General features: G+C 39.9%; 2 protein-coding genes across 2 annotated transcripts; one reads left to right on the top strand and one right to left on the bottom strand.

Annotated features, from left to right (window-relative positions):
- The first annotated feature begins 389 nt into the window (after positions 1-389).
- Positions 390-2,357, top strand: LOC132611860 (uncharacterized). Its single transcript, XM_060326224.1, has 5 exons — positions 390-393; positions 482-639; positions 736-802; positions 863-1,215; positions 1,626-2,357. The coding sequence occupies exons 1-5, from the start codon at positions 390-392 to the stop codon at positions 2,355-2,357; spliced, it is 1,314 nt and encodes a 437-aa protein (XP_060182207.1).
- An 11,555-nt stretch (positions 2,358-13,912) lies between these two features.
- Positions 13,913-15,619, bottom strand: LOC132610615 (tetrahydroberberine oxidase-like). Its single transcript, XM_060324932.1, has one exon. It carries the CDS (start codon positions 15,606-15,608, stop codon positions 14,016-14,018), a length of 1,593 nt encoding a protein of 530 aa, XP_060180915.1. The 5' UTR covers positions 15,609-15,619; the 3' UTR covers positions 13,913-14,015.
- Positions 15,620-17,784: the final 2,165 nt, after the last annotated feature.

Here is a 17,784-nt window from a genome sequence, read left to right as displayed (position 1 = left end):
ATAGTCATTCCCTACTTAGTAAAACATCACACTCTCATACACTTCGTTGGTCTACTCGTTGTACGTTCACGGAGAAATTTCTGAGGTGTAATAACAGAGACCGAGGTTGGTTAGAACGCTACGTCCGGGTGAGGACCGCGGACATTATTCTGGCCAACTATATACCCTTTCCGGAGAGGTGGAACGATAATCGTAAGTTCCTCAGTTCTTCCTTTAACTATCCTTTGATGCTTTGTCAAACACTTGCTCCCTTGAATTAATACGATCGCTTCTATGCTTTCTTTATATCAGCCGTAGCATGGATACCTCCGGCCATCCGGAATATGAATGAATGGGTCGGGGCACTCCTCCCATGAAGCACGAACGTGGGGGAACCTGTCACGTGGCTGATGGGTTGCTCAAAACCACGATAATGCTCCGCTTGAGCTGGAATATATCGTCTCTTCTACCTTTTTTTTTTAACAACTTCTTCGGTGCTCAGGTTTACCCAGGGGCTCGGTGGTGCCAAGACCGGAGCCAGCAGCCGAGCCAGCTGTGTCGGCACCTGAATTTGATTCTGCGGGGACATCCTGCATCATTGCTGCTGCCAATAAAAGGCGGAGAAAGCCTTCGGACAAAGGGCAGAAATCGAAGAAAAGGGCAAGGAGCGTCGTTCGGACTCCAAGAGATGAAACAAAGCCCGATTTAATTATTCGAAGGGTCAGTGTGGCCCCCTCTGTCGAGTCTGTTCCGTAGGAAGAAGCCTCCGTTCCGCCATTTCCTTCAGCCGGGAAAGGACCTTCAGCTCTGGCTCTGCACACAGGTGGGGAAGAAATTCTTTACCCGACTCCTCTAAGGTCAATTGAATATGTTGACATTTCAGGTGATGATTCATCGGAGGAGACTCCCCTGCAAAGGACTGGAAGATCCGGGCTCGACTTGACTGCTGAGGCCGAACAAAGAGCTGAGCCGGTCCCTGAGACCGAGGCTCCACTTGATACCAGCTCACTACCCGCTGGGGATCCAGCTACAACATCCGAGGCACCTGCTCCTACCGAGGCTGTTGGTGCTGTTCTGGCTTCCACAAGTCCAGCTTCGAGGTCGGATAACTTTGATGATATGTTCTCGGATACTCCTCCTGCAACCGGGGAATCTGCCGGTTTCGGACACCTCCTGATCCCTCGAGTCACGAGGGCAGCTAGCCGAGCCACCGATACTGGTTCAAGAGATAGCCTGGTGCGTATCTTTCCGGCCCCGAGTGTGGAGCCTAGAAGGACAAGATCGGCCGTGGTTACCGTCCCCGAGGACTGCAGTTTTTTATCGCGTCCTGTGGGAGTTGCAAGCTATCTGAGGCCCCTCGTCTCGGACTCGGATAAGCGGAAGATGACCGGAGTCCCCTGGCAGAGTCTCATTAATGAGGGCATGTACGCGGGCAACCAAGTAAGCTTATCAGCCTATCCTTCCATAATTCAATGTGAATTTTACCTTCTCGTTTATCCAAGTTTAACTTCTCGTTTCATTCACAGAGTGTGGTGCTCGTCAATGAGGCTTTCATCCGTGCTCAGCAAGAGGTTGACGACCTTAAGGGCCAGCTGGATGCCCAGGGTCGGGAAACGGAGAAGTTCCAGCACCTTTTGCAAGTGAAGGAGGATCAATTGAACCGAGCAGCTGCCCTTTCCAACCTTCAACCCGAGCTCGAAGTAGCGAAGGCCGAAAATCTTCAGTTAAAGGATGAGTTGGCCAGAATGGTCAAAAAGAACCGGCTCCTGGAAGCGGACAAGGTCGGCTTTAGCCAAGATAATGCTCGTTTTTCTTCGAGGCTTGGTGAACTCGAGGCCACTATCTCTCAACTTCGGAGAGAGCTTGAATCGGTCAAGACTGATGCCGTGAACATGGTCGAGAGGCATCGACTGTTTGAATCCGAGAATGCTGAGTACAAGGACAAGTTGAGGGTATTCGTACAGAAAGCCGAGGATAGGGCCCGGATACGCGACGAGCTCAAAACCAAATTCGAGGAGACAGCTGAGGCCAATGACCTCCTGAAGGCCGAGCTCGAGTCAGTTACTCAAGTTCAAAGAATCCTCGATGTCAAGAGATCCGAATTGGTGGACAAATTGGCCCAGGCTGAGGCCGACTTGGCAGAAGCCCTTAAGAATGCGGAGGCTGCCGAGGCTCATACCACGATTGCGGTAGAGTATGAGCAGTGGAAGTCCCGGAGGGCCACCCTCGAGCATGCTCAACAAGGTTTTGGGGACCTCCTGGCCCTGATACTTGAAGCCAAAAAGACCGAGGAAGAAGCTAAGAGAGCCCTCGATACCGATTTCGAGGATTCTGAGCGGATAGTATCCGAGCGTTCCGGTTCTAGCTGTACTGGATAGATCAGGGCCTGTACTTAGCCTTTATTTTGCCTTTGCCTTTTTGGCTTATTTTTTGTTTTTTAACTTCGTAGGAATTTCAGGTGTAAAAAACCTTACATATATGGAATGTGCATTTTCCTTGCTGGTTTTCTTTATTCTTTAATCTGTGTTTATAATGACTTTTGCTCGGAGCCATTTTTTCGGATTATGCCTCGATATTCGCTTTCCACTTCGTCCGGTATAATTTGTTCGGGGATTTGATCGAGTGGTTTGCCCGTGGGACTTATTTATGCTCTGTGAATTCAGACGTCTCCGAATCACATTAGGCATTTTAGGGTCGATATTTTTTGACAATTTACTTATCGTGGATTAGGTTCGGACACCTGAATCCCAGCCTTAGCGAATTTTGATAGCAGTCTCCATTCGGGGGTGTTTAAAGATTTTGGCTTGGTTCAGTGCGGCCTTTGCCTTTGTCGAATTTCGACTATAGTCCCAATGTACGGTATTTGGATAAAATGATGCCAAATTTTGGCGGTAATCACCGAGGGTAGGGTTTTTAACAAGAAGACGTATCCGAAATGCAATAATCTGAATTTTCAGTAATCTTTATATTGCAAGTATTTGCACGTACATGATATGAGGACTTTGTTCGTTTCCTTCTGTTTTTGCCGTAGCAAATACTAAATGGACACGATTCGTTCTGATCGTTTGGTCCTTACATAAAAACCTAATACAGAAGGTCCGATTCTGGATGAGAACTTCCCCGGGGTAATGCTCAACAGCGTTCTCCTGCTTTGTTGAGCTGCTTCATTTTTTATTCACCGGGATAAGCCTCGATGTAGGTATAGTAGTCCCCTAGTGTTTATCCGAGCTGCATGGTCGGGTAAGCACTATCAAGTCCCCAATCTAGGGTATACCCTCGAGTTTCTGAACACTTGTCCTCATTTCTATCAAGTAACACGCTGTACTTGTTGCCTCATTAAAAACCTTGCCGGAAAACCCATTTCGGGACAAAACCGTACTAAGGAAAAGAGTGCAACACGGGTTTCCAGACCTAACACCTAACTTCATCTGGTACTTGACTTCCTGCAAAAAGAAAGGTTAACAAAAAAAAAACAAAAATGAGGGTTGTCATCCGTACCTTAGCAGTAGTATTTCTTCAAATGAGCCATATTCCAGTTGTTACGTAACCATTGTTCGTCCATGGCCTCCAGCTGATACGACCCTTTACCCGTTATTCCTGTTATCTTATACGGCCCTTCCCAGTTTGGCCCCAACTTTCTGTCGTTGGGATTTTTGGTGTTCAAAGTAACTTTCCAAAACACTAAGTCCCCAACTTGGAAATGTTGAAAATTGGCCCTCCGGTTGTAGTACCTTTCCATTCTCTGCTTCTGGGCTGCAATTCGGACTAACGCATTTTCGCGAAGTTCATCCGCGAGGTCAAGTCTTACGGCCATGGCCTCCTCGTTTGACCCACCGGTGGCGTATCCGAATCGGAGACTCGGTTCACCAACTTCTACGGGGATGAGGGCTTCGACCCCGTAGACTAGCGAGAAAGGTGTTTCTCCCGTGCTTGATTTTGATATGGTTCTGTAAGCCCACAATACCTCCGGCAGCACCTCTCTCCAGTGATGTTTTGCTGTGTCAAGTCTTTTCCTTAGACTTTGAATTATTATTTTATTCGTGGATTCTACCTGTCCGTTTGCACTTGGGTGATACAGAGTTGATACAATTTTCTTGATTTTCAACCCCTCGAGGAAATCATTGACTTTGCCGCCAATAAACTGAGGACCGTTATCACAAGTTATCTCGGCTGGGATGCTGAAACGACAAATAATGTGGTCCCATATGAAGTCAATAACCTCCTTTCTCTAATCTTTTCGAAAGCCTGCGCTTCAAACCACTTGGAGAATAGTCAGTCATTAACAAAATAAAACGGGCCTTACCTGGTGCCTATGGTAGTGGACGAACAATGTCCATTCCCCACTTCATGAAGGGCCAAGGTGATACCACTGAGTGTAGCAACTCCCCGGGTTGGTGAATCATTGGGGCATGTCTCTGACACCCATCACATTTCCGGACAAAATTCTTTGAATCCTCCTCCATCCGGTTCCAATAATAACCGACTCTAATAATTTTTCGGACTAAGGCCTCTGCACCGGAGTGATTTCTGTAGGTCCCTTCGTTGACTTCTCTCATCACATACTCGGTTTCTCCGGGACCCAAACACTTGGCCAAGGGCCCGAAGAAAGACCGTCGATACAATTGGCCGTCCACTAGGCAGAACTGTGCTGCTTTTGTCCTTAGTGACCATGATTCTTTTGGGTCACTTGGAAGTTTTCCATCTTGCAAGTAGTCGATGTATTTGTTGCCCCAATCCCAAGTTAGCCCCATCGTGTTTATTTCAGCATACCCGTTTTCTATCGCCGAGATCATCAAGTGCACCATAGTGCCGGGGTTGATTTCTTCCCCTTTGACTGAAGAGCCCAAATTGGCCAATGCGTTGGCCTCACTGTTCTGCTCCCGGGGTACATGCTGCACGGTCCACTCTCTAAACCGGTGTAGTATCACTTGGATTTTCTCTAGATACTTTTCCATTCGCTCATCCTTGACCTCGAAGATGCCATTCACTTGATTAACGACCAAGAGAGAGTCGCATTTTGCTTCGATGATTTCGGCCCCCATACTCCGGGCTAATTCCAAACCTGCAATCATAGCCTCATACTCGGCTTCATTATTAGTCAACTTAATAGTTCTAATCGACTGTCGAATGGCATCCCCGGTGGGAGTTTTAAGGACGATTCCCAGCCCGGAACCTTTGAGGTTCGAGGCCCCGTCCGTGTGTAACGACCAAATACCCGAAGCCTTTCCCGAGGTTAGCAGAAGCTCTTTTTCAACCTTGGGGACCATAACCAGGGTAAAATCTGCCATAAAATCGACCAAGATTTGGGACTTAATGGCCGTTCGGGGTTTATATTCGATATCATATCCGCTAATCTCTACGGCCTATTTGGTTAGTCTACCCGACAATTCCGGTTTATGCATGATGTTCTTTAGAGTGTAAGTAGTCACTGCACATATCGGATGGCATTGAAAGTAGGGTTTGAGTTTTCTAGAAGCACTTACCAATGCCAATGCTAACTTTTCAAGGTGGGGATAACGGGTCTCCGCATCCCCTAAAGTTCTACTCACATAATATATAGAGAATTACGTACCTGATTCTTATCGGACCAAAACACCACTTACCACTACTTCGGATATAGCAAGGTAGAGAAGCAACTATTCATCCGCATTCGGTATATGTAGTAGAGGTGGGCTGGACAAGTACCTTTTCAACTTTTGCAATGCTCTTTGGCATTCCGGTGTCCAAACGAAGTCATTCTTCTTCCTTAATAAGGAGAAGAAACGGTGACTTTTATCCGAAGACCTCGCTATGAACCGACTCAGCGCTGCTATTCTTCCGGTGAGTCTTTGCACTCCTTTGACGTTATTTACCACCTCAATATCCTCGATGGCTTTGATCTTGTCCAGGTTAATCTCAATTCCTCGGTTGGACACCATGAAACCCAAGAACTTGTCCGACCGGACACCGAAGGCACATTTCTCCGGGTTAAGCTTCATGTTGTATTTACGGAGTACATCGAAGGTTTCCTGCAAATGTTTTAAATGGTCCTCTGTTTCCAGGGACTTGACAACCATGTCATCAATATAAACTTCCATTGTTTTTCCTATATGTTCTTCGAACATCCCATTAACTAGGCGTTGGTAAGTTGCACTGGCATTTTTTAATCCGAAGGGCATGACATTATAACAGTAAGTCCCGTACTGCTAATAAAGGATGTTTTCTCTTGATCCTCTGGGTGCATCCGGATTTGGTTATACCCGGAGTAAGCGTCGAGAAAACTCAACATCTCATGTCCGGCCATCGCATCGATCATTCTATTGATGTGAGGCATCGGAAATGAATCATTCGGGCATGCTTTGTTTAAATCCTTATAATCAACGCACATTCTAAATTTATTACCTTTTTTTGGCACTACCACTACGTTAGCCAGCCAATACGGGTATTTTACCGCCCGAATAGAGCCTATTTTCAAAAGCTTTGTTACCTAATCCTTTACGAAAGCGTGCTTTGGTTCTGCCATAGGCCTCCTCTTCTGCTTCACCGGGGGAAATTTCCCGTTAAGGCTAAGCTTGTGAGTTGTTACTTTCGGTGGCACACCTATCATATCTATATGGGACCATGCGAAACAATCGGCATTAGCTTGAAGAAACTTAATTAACTTGTTCCTGAGCTCCGAGGTTAACCCCGTGCCAAGGTATACCTTTCTATTCGGTAGATATTCGAACAAGATGACTTGCTCCAGCTCCTCCACTGTAGACTTGGTTGCATTTGAGTCATCCGGCAACACGAATGATCTGGGTACACCGAAATCATCTTCTTCATACCTCGGGTCCGACCCCTGCTGCTCCGCTGTCGAACCCGTACACTTTAGTTGCTAGTTAGAGTCCTTGCTACCGGTTGACTCATCCTCTTTTGGATCCGGTTTTTTGGGATGAGTGGCGCTTCCTCAATCGCGAACATCTCCCTTGCAGCGGGCTGTTCTTCTCGGATAGTTTTTACCCCCTCCGGTGTTGGGAATTTCAGCAGTTGATGTAATTTCGATGGGACAACCCTCATGCTATGTATCCAAGGCCTACCGAGCAAAGCATTATACTTCATGTCTCCTTCGATGACATAGAACACCGTCTGCTGAATGGTGCCTTCAATATTGACCGACAAAGAAATCTACCCCTTCGTGGTTTCACTCGCCATATTAAACCCACTGAGCACTCGAGCCACCGGTACAATCTGATCGAGTAGTCTCAGTTGTTCGACCACTCTCCACCGGATGATGTTGGCCGAGCTACCTGGGTCAATCAAAATACGCTTGACTTGTGATTTAAAAATAAGAACAAAAATTACCAAAGCATCATTGTGCGGTTGAATGATGCCTTCTGCATCTTCATTGCTGAAGGAGACGGTACCTTCGGGCACATAATCTCGGCTCCGCTTCTCGCGTACAACGGAGATCTTTGTCCGTTTCATCATCGGCCCTCGAGGGGCGTCTGTACCACCGATTATCATGTTGATTACATGCTGAGGTTCCACTGGTTCAACCTGTTTGTGGGATTCCTTTTCTTTGTAATGGCTTTTAGCTCGTTCATTCAGGAACCCTCGAAGGGGGCCATTTTTCAGTAACCGAGCCACCTCCTCCCTTAATTGGCGAAAGTCTTCAGTTCTGTGCCCATGAGTTCCGTGGTACTTACACATCACGTTCGGGTCCCGTTGACCGGGATCTGATCTCAATAGTCTCGGCCATCTTGCTTTTGCGATACGACCTATGGCAGAGACGAGATCCGAGGTATTGATGCTGAAGTTGTACTCCGATATCCTCGGTAGGTCTTTGTTGGTAGCTGAGCTCCCGACATCACTTCTAAATGACAGACCTCGACTGTTCGACGGGCGCTCGGTCCGTTTATCACCCCGATCGGAGAATTGACTTGGACCAAACCTCGATTTTTCCGACCTGAAGCTTGGCTTTTCTGAATGAGAGTACGGCCAATACCTTTCCCTCGAGGGTCTTGACTCCGGCTCGTAATTTTTCCTCGATCTTTCAGAGCTTTTGCTCATATTTATGGGTCCCGGGGGGAGCTCGAGCTGGTCATCCTCTACCCGAATCTTTGATTCATACCTGTTATGAACATCAGCCCAAGTCACAGCTTCATATTCCAACAAGTTTTCTTTCAGCTTGAATGAGGCCGTCGAGCTTCGAGGATTAAGCCCTTTGGTAAAAGCCTGTGCAGCCCATTCCTCCGGAACCGGAGGGAGATCCATCCGTTCCATTTGGAAACGGTTCACGAACTCTCGTAGTAACTCATCATCCCTCTAGGCTATAACATTGTAATAGAAAATATATACATTGAAGCTTTCTCTCTGTCTCTCATTTTTTGGTCCGAACTAGTGGAGTTGGGTTTATTCATTCAATATATTCTTAGCTTAATCATCAATATTTACGTATTTATTCAAGTTATTAACACATATACTCATATATACATACATACCATTGCACACGAATCCATATATAAATTCCACATAAACCAAAAATAGATTAAAGTTTATCCACATATCCTATACATCACTTACAAATTCAATTGATTACCTGAATTCGGGGTAAACAGAAATATATTAACCTACTACGTGAAGGTAGTAGGTTAACATTGTACCCACCTTTTATTTTCCCAAAATATCCCTATCACTTAACTAGCCTATTAATAATTTATGGACTATTTTGTTGTCATTTTAAACTAACAAAGAATTTCTTGTCCGCTCATACCCTTGGCAGAAATTTCTCGCTTTTGTCTGCAACTGCCTTCCTGCAAGCACTCCCGTCTTGTCAATTTATCCAATCCTTAAATGATTTTGCTATGCTCTCGATTTAAAATTTACTGAAAGCCACCAACTAGTTGCAAGCCTTAAAATTTATATTGAACTATCCAAGCCACTAATTAGTTGGCTATCTCTCATAGAATCACCGGAAAGTATGGACTAACTTCAATTTCCCCATCATTTCTAGTATTAAGTCATCAAATGTTATTAACAGAGAGAGTCTTCTTTGTGTCTAATATGAACAAGTCATGTTTCTTTCTCTTGGGAGGTCACATTTCCATCCGTAAGCAAACCATCATTCATTGCTTCTGCCATCCTCTAAATATTAATTAATGAACTGATAGGGTAAAATCAGTTGTTACTGCTAAAAGAACAACCCTTTTGGATAGCTAAGAAGATAAACAATCCATTTGGATAGATAAGAAGATAAATTCTATAATGGTAAACAGTGGGATTTTTGTAGCGAGTATGGCGGCGGCAATTGTGGTGGCAGACGTTGAAAACAATCGGTGGAGTGTTGTTGTCTCTGTACAGGGGAAGTTTTAGGCCCCGTTTGGACATGGTTTGAAACCATGTTTGGACATGCAATTTGAATATTTTAAAGAATATTTTCTCTTATAGACATAAAAACCCGCAAGTTGTGAAAACTATCAAAACATTCTCAATTCTTAAACAATCTTACCAAATGAGCAAGTCATAGTTCATAACAAAATTAATATGCTAATTCATAACAACCGGCTCAAAAATTAATACTAGAAGACCTTTCTGAAAATACAACATCAAATTTTAGTTCAATAAATAAAATTAAACTATGGGTCTTTTTTTACAAAATTAAAAGGTTGGTAGACATAAATAAAATTTAGTGGAAGCTAATGAGATTGGTAAATGATTGATGGGGGTAATTGTTAAAAATATCTACCAACTTATGGGTCTTTTTTTACAAAATATAAACTTATGAGTTAAATTTTATATTTTAAAATATTGAAACCATGGTTTCAAACCCCAAATCATACCTTTTTGAATGATTTGAGGATTGAAACCATGGTTTCAAACCATGCGTAAAAACGCATGTCCAAACGCTGGTTTGAAACCATGATTTCAAACCATGATTTCAAAATTCATGGCCAAACGCCTACTTAGAGTTTGAGAAAGAAATTAGGAATTTAGTTAAAAGACCAAATTGTCCCTACTTTTTGAGCTGGAAGGACTACTTTAAGGCTATTTTGGAAAAATAAAAAATGAGTATTATGCTAACGTACTATCATCATGTAGTAGGTTAGCAACTTCATATAATATTCTTTGTCATAAATAGCGTATTAGAGTATCAAAATATTTAGGCAAAATTTCTAGACCAATTATGACAATCTTAAATTCTATTTTTATAAAGATGATTAATCAATATGTTACCACAAAAAGAGGATAGTTTTTATAGAGAAGTAATTTTATAAAGAGTACGATTTTAAATATGGTTGTTGCTACTATTGGTAAAAACTATTGTAGATGTAAAATATAACATAAAAATCGATTTTAAAAAAAATGGTTGTTATAGAGATGTGCTGTCATATGAGGATGCCGTTATGGAGAGGCCTGAACGTATATGATTCACTTTAATTTTTTTTTTGCGCAGAATGTCCTTCAAAGGCACTGGTCTTTACTTTTTGTCGTCAAATTGTTGGGCTTTAATTTTTGTCCTTCGCCTTAAAAACTTATGAGTTCTAGGTTCCAACCATCACTCAGTCAAAAATAAAAAAATAAAAAAAATTAGTAAGGCAGAGTTTTGGGTTCAAACTTTATATAGAGTTTGGGCAAAAGTCTGCCTTAGGGCAAAAGTTAAAAATTTGCCTTAAGGCCTAACTTTTGCCCAAATAGGCTTAATTTTGGGAAAAAGTTAGGCCTCCTTAAGGTAATTTTTGCCCAAATAGGCCTATTTTTGCTACAAACCTCTGCCTTATGATTTGTTTTTTTGTTTTTTTAACAGTTGTCGGGGTTCGAACTCAGACCTTCGGAGTATTAGGCGAAGGGAAAAAGTAAAGACCAACAATTTGACGGGCAAAAATTAAAGACCAATACCTTTGAAGGGAAATCGTGCAAATGACCCATTGACATTTTACGCTTAAATTGCAGCAAGGTTGTAGCACTTAACAGTCTCATTTTTTTGCGCGGAGTACCCTTCATATGGACTGGTCTTTAATTTCCCCTCAAATTGCTGGTCTTTAATTTCTACTTCTCATCTAATGAAAATTTGTGGGCCAAAGTACCCTTACTCGCTGGTCTATGAAACCAGAGATTCTGGGGTCGAGCCCCAGCAGAGTAAGAAAATATATTTTCACAAGTAAATATTTTCATAAAAAACATGCCTATTTAGGGTAAAGTTATGCTTTAAGTCATAGTTTCTATGTAGTTACCTAAAAACTATGCCTCTGTACGATAGCTTAATTTCTACATAACTATCCCGGATAAGGAATAGTTCTGTAAGATAACTTAATTTCTACAGAACTATGTCTTGTCTACTTTATATAGAACCTATGCGTTGTGGCAAAATTATCTAGGATAGCTTAATTTCTACAGAACTATGCCCGACAGTGCATACTTTCTTTGTAACTTTACCCGAATAGACATAGTTTGTTATAAAACCTTGTCTTGTATTTTTTTTTTTTTTACTTTTCTAGGGTTCGAACCCAGAATAAGAATATTTTCGGCTACTTTTTATTACTTAAAGTGTCAAAAGTAAAAAATTAAAGACCAACAATTTGAGCGACAAAAATTAAAGACCACCTTAAAATAGGGACAATCATGCGAATTGCACTTGTTGTCCGGTCATTCCTCTTAAGAGTTTAAAAATGAAAGGTTAAATCTTATCATGTCACTTTAGCTTTCTTTAAAACTGGTTTTTCAACGAGGGATTCTGATACGATACGAATAGGGGTAACAAATATGACTCAAAAGTTGATGGCCCGTGCAATCCGCCCAAAATGTTATGGGTTGGACGTGACAATTTGCATAATTGTTCTTACTCGGGGGTGGTCTTTAATTTTTGCCCTTCGCCTAAAATATCCTGAGGTTCTAAGTTCGAACCCTGACTCAATCTAAAAAAAGTATGCAAGGCAGAGTTTTACTACAAAATTAGACCTATTCGAGCAAAAGTAATACTTTGAGGCCTAAATTTTGTACAGTTCCAGCAGAGTAAAAAAAATAATATTTTTTTCCTTTTGTCTTAAGGAACCTCTTCCTTAAGGCAATTTTTTTTTTTTGCCTTAAGGCAGACTTTTCGCGAAGCCTTGCCTTACGATTTTTTTTTTGACTGAGCGGGGTTCTAACCCAGAACCTCGGGGTATTTTCAGTCATCCTTTTAAGCGAAGAACAAAAATTAAGACCAGAAATTTGAGGGAAAAATTATAGACCAGCGCCTTTGAAGGGCAATCCGTGCAAAAACAATGGTTGGACTCAAAATAATTTTGTATTGGACTAAGTTTAATTCAACCCAACATAAACCATTTTAAAGAGATCTTCAATTTAGCCAGATTTTAATCCATTTTTAAGATGTAGTTTAATACGAAGTTATGGCTTGAGATTTACTTTATTCCTTTTATGTATTCACTTTTTTTGTATCATGTATCTTATATTTTGGGGTCTGTTTGGAAAAAGAATTCCTAGAAAATAAAGGGAAAACATCACTGAATACCCCTAAAATATAAAATATTTACCCACCCATGCCCCCTCCTAAACTATTTTCGCTTCTACCCCCACTGGCTGAAAATACTTACCCGACGTACCCCTCGGCCAAACCCTTTCCTCCGATCGCAGTATATTTATATACCACGATGGTAACATGGAGGACTAAGAGAAAGGATTGGAACAGTCCTCCGTGATACCATCTTAGTATATTTATATACCATGATGGTACCATTGTCCTGAGGAGTGTCTCATTGAAGGATTGAAGCAATCCTTCATGATACCATCATGGTATATGTATATAAGACGATGGTATCATAGAGGTTTTTTTCCTGAGAAAAGTGTGTCTTTTTGATTAAATGAGCATGATCATCCATAATGCCATCTCAGTATATTTATATACCATGATGGTATAATTAATAGAGGACAAAAAGAAGGACTGAAGCATCTTCCGTGATACCATCTGAGTATATATGGTATCATGGAGGACTAAGAAGGACTGAAACATCTTACATGATACCATCTCAGTATATTTATACACCATGTTGATATCATAACCGGTGGGCATTTTGGGTGAATATTTTTAATTTTTTTTTTGAGGCCGGGGTACGAAAGTAATGGGGGTATGGGCCTTTAATTATTTTGATTTGAGGGGGCATGCGTGATATTTTCCCGAATATAAACCCTTCAAAAGTGCTGGGTCAAATTAGGCGGGTCATGACCCAGCCCATCCTGTTCCGACCCAACTCATTTCAACCCAGATATTTTTTGCGCCAATCTTAGCCCAAGCCATTTATTAAAGTTCATTTTAACCTGTCCAATCTCAGATCAACCGCCCATTTTAACTCCCCTAAATACGAACATTTTATCAAAGAAAATACTTGAAAGCAAGAAGTTACACAACCCAAATTCAAATAGGAAATATTGCATTCGTCTACGCACAAGCGTATTTTAATATTAATTTGAAGAGGAAAACTGCATATCCATCTATAGACCAGCTTATTTCATAATAGATCAATTAAACCACCTTTGTCGAGGGATTATGTTTATGTCTCTTTTGATGCTTCTTTGTTTACAAAAATTGTTTCCTTTTTATAAGATTATCAACATTTGCACCTTAATATGGTCGAAAAATCAACTGAATGGCAAAAAATACGCATTTTCTACTGTTCAGATGACTTAACTACAAATTCAAACGGCGAAGTGATGGAGGCTAGAAAATATAGATTGAGACATGCATAAACAAAAAAAAAGTAAAAGAGTTATTAATGTAAATCAAATGCGTAACTTCTCATCCAAAACCAAAAGGAAGTTTTGCTGATTTGCTCTATGTATCAATTAGCTAAAATCCATCTGACATTTGACGTTTCCTTACCAAGGTTTAAAAATTAATTCAGCTAGAAACTAGCTTGATTTAATAATAAATTATATTTTTTGAATTTATTTACACTTTTTCTCATAAAATTCATTCATATCTCAATATGTAGTTAACAAAATTAGAGGGAAAAACAAAGGAGAAACTTGATGTATAGTTTTTTCAACTAGCTAGCTCCCTTAATTATCCACCAAATTTAAAATTAGGGACCAAGAGGTGGAATACTTTGCTCATTCCTGAAGTAATTTCCTGGATCAACACTATATTTCACCCTAGCTAATTTCTCAAAATTACATTTGAAATACATTTCACCCCAACTCTTTGCTTCTGAGTATTTCTCACTTCCATTTTGTGTTCTTCCCAAATCCAAATCTCTTGTATTTAGATATGCTGTTCTTGGCTTTGAAACAAACTTCCCCATGTAATCATAAATACCATTGATCCAATCAAACTTTATCTTCTCTACTGTTTGATTCGGATGATGCCACAATGCAAAATATTGTACGTTATATAAAACTCCTTTTCTATGTGGAAATGGAATTGCATCCTCTATTATTTCACTCATTTTTCCACCATGAGGGGTCAAAATCACAAGTGCATCTCCTGTATTTTTGAACGCATTCCATAACCCTTCTAATGCTTTTTCTGATAGAGCCTTTGTCACATAGTCTGATTTGGTTTTGTAAAATGTCATTCTCTTGTCCTTCCTTTCTAACAAATCTTGGATTGTTGAATCTTTTCTATAACTATCTATCCTTATTGTTGAATTAATCCAACTCATCTCTTGACAATCTCTAGACTTTAAGTTCAATTCAGGGAATTTCCTTCTCATTAGTCTCCGAAGATGGCGCCTCGTCCCTAAATATAACGAGTTAAATGAAGCTTGTATCGAAGGTTTCCCTAAAGAGTCCTTTTTAGGGTTTATATTTATTCTTAGGAAAAGCTCCTCAGGAAATTCCTTTATTAACTTTTGCCATTTCCGAACAAGCTTTGTAGCACCTTCCTCGTGGGTTCGAGCAACAGTGAAGAGAGTGACCACAGGCGGAACCTCAACTAATTGTAACTTCCAAGATAGAACCACCCCGAAACTAGCTGCTCCACCACCTCGGATGGCCCAAAATAGGTCTTCTCCCATGCCTCTCCTATCGAGAATCGTGCCATTAATGTTGAGGATCGTGGCATCGAGCACGTTATCTGCTGCAAGGCCGTGTTTTCTCATCAAGGGTCCTTGTCCGCCACCACTAATATGGCCTCCAACACCTACAGAAGGACAAGTTCCAGCTGGGAAAGCTAGAGTTTTGCTCTTATTTGCAATGTTGTAGTAAAGTTCCCCTAGTGTCGCTCCACCTTCTACCCATGCAGTCTTTTCTTGAACGTTGATGTCGATCTTTCGGAGGCTCGACAGGTCAACTAGGCAATAGGGTTTGTAAGAAATGTAAGAAAGGCCTTCATAGTCGTGTCCGCCACTTCTAATCCTAGTTTCAAATCCAGATTTTTTGCAACAAATCATGGTTGCTCGCACTTGTTCTTTATTTTCTGGCACAATTATGTAGTATGGTTTCGGGACATTTGAATTGTTGAACCTAGCATTGTGTATCGATGATTCGAGGATCGATTGGTAGCCTTTTGACCATATAGTGTGAACAATGTTGTAAATGTATAGTTGATTGCCAGATTCATAGGAGAGGCAACCATAGAAGTTAGCATTGACATCTTCAAGGTGACGATGGTGTATAGAGGTGACTAAGAAAGGAAGAAAAAATAGGGCAAATAATATTGAACCAAAAGTGACCATTTTCTGGTAACTTTAGTTAATTTCTTATGTTTTATGATTCACGAAATAAAAAATTGTTCCTCGTTTCCTATTTATATTCGAAATTTATTCACATTGTGTAACTGATAAGTCAACTAAAGAAAAGTTAATACGTTCATTGAATCTAATACAATTACCATTAATAACCTTATTAATTCAAACAAGTTCTACTTAATGTTAGTGCTGGTCTTTTCCTGGTGCTTTTGATTTGGGGTAATAATAAAACAACCTTCAATTCCGTTAATTTACTTGTGGGTGTTGTGTGCGTGAATGAATTAATAGTAGCTTGTTAAAAGATGATATATCAATCAATGTACAGTTGCCGTTACATCATATATGTAGTTCCTTTATATGTTTATTTTGCTTTGGCAAAATAAAAACTTATCAAGAAAAGTTTCATTTCTTGTATGTTTTCTCCTCTGCCTAGCAATTACGATGCTTAGTGCCAGAGTTTTAAGGCTAGGAAATAGGAAATAGCTTAGACTAAACAAAAGGTGAAATTTTAGAATCTATTATGATAAGCCTAATTCTATTGATTACTGAACATATAGAATTTTCATCAGAAACTCTTTTCTTCTTTTCGGTTTATTGGTGCTAGAAGAGTCTACGATGTCTTTAATTTTCAGATCAGTAAAGGATTTAACTTTTGTGCATTGACAATATAAATAATTTCTAATGTTATTTAACATATCATAATTGGTTCCCGGCCTAGCTTTTAAAATTTATTATTTAACTTATAATGAATAGTTATTTACATTTATCTTTTAATTAACCTATTAGTGTGAGTATGTGTGCATTGTCAGTATATAAATGTTAAACTCATCAACAAAATGAGTTGAAGATTAAGATTGAAGCTGAGTGAAAAAGGAAAAAGGGAAAATGTTCTTTTCAATTCACATTCCTTGAAACACTTGTCATTATCTCACTTATAAATCATAATTATTTACCACTATAACAAATATGTACATGAATCGTCAAATAAAATAAGCGGCTAAAGGCAATAATAAAGCATGGGTCTTAGGTAGAGCCGGCTAGACCATAAGGCAGTAAAGCAATGACTTCGTGCCCAAACTTTTTGAGGCCCCATTCTTCCTAAAAAATATCTCACACACACACGTGTATTGTTAAATTCTAATTCCCCACGTTTACTATTTTTATTATTAAATATTTTAATACCGTTAATATGTTTTTCCCTTGCGCTGAGGGTGTACGAAAAACAATTTTTCTACCTCCCAAGGTAGGAGTAAGGTCTGCATACACACTATCCTTCCTAAACTCCACTTGTGGGATTACATTGGATATGTTTTTGTAAATATTCTAAGTCTAAAAAGAGATTTTTTTTTAAAAGAATTAATTAAATTCCAAAAAGGAGCCCTTGATAACTATATTGTCAATTGAAAAGGAATTGTTAGAACAAATAGATTATAAACAGTAGTTAATGACTTTACATCTAAAAAAGCTAGAAAGTTGACTTTAAATAAAAACATAATTGACGATATTTCCTTTCTTTAAAATAATTAAGGGTCTCTCTGTGAGGTTTGACTTTAGGCTCCCGATATTGTTGAGCCGGTAGCAGATATCCTAACCCCAGATTTAAACTTGGAACAGGTCCAAGAAGACCAAATGCACTCACCTAGATGATTCTTGTCTAATTTCATACTATATGTCAAGTAATTGGATGTGTTTCGAACCTATAATAGTAAAGTCAATACAAAAAAAATAAAAATTGTTGAACCTCATACCATCAGCAAATAAGGAGAAAGAATGAGTTAATCAAAAAAAAAAAAAAAAAGAGAGAGAGAGAGAAAGAATGACACACATAACTACAATAACCAACGCAAGAATAGGGGTGAACAATACTAGAAAAGTGTTTATACGGGGATTCTACATAGAAATTTGCAGGTAATTTAATTTTCTCCGGGTTTTCCTATTAAAGAAATCCGATGAAAAAACCTTTATAGGTAATTATAACATGCGAATTTCAAAATCTTCATATATTTACTTGGGGATTTTGATTTTGCATGTAAGTAATTACTTGCAAAAAATTCTAAAAATTTGCAAAAATATTTTTGGTAAAAATTCGTGAAAGATTTTTTATTTTTATTTTGGATTTTCTGTAAATAAGTCCGCATGTAAAACCCAATTAGATATGTAAGGT

This window comes from Lycium barbarum, chromosome 9, assembly GCF_019175385.1.
Source record: "Lycium barbarum isolate Lr01 chromosome 9, ASM1917538v2, whole genome shotgun sequence".
Classification (NCBI taxonomy): domain Eukaryota; kingdom Viridiplantae; phylum Streptophyta; class Magnoliopsida; order Solanales; family Solanaceae; genus Lycium; species Lycium barbarum.
This window is presented reverse-complemented; position numbering and strand designations above follow the sequence as displayed.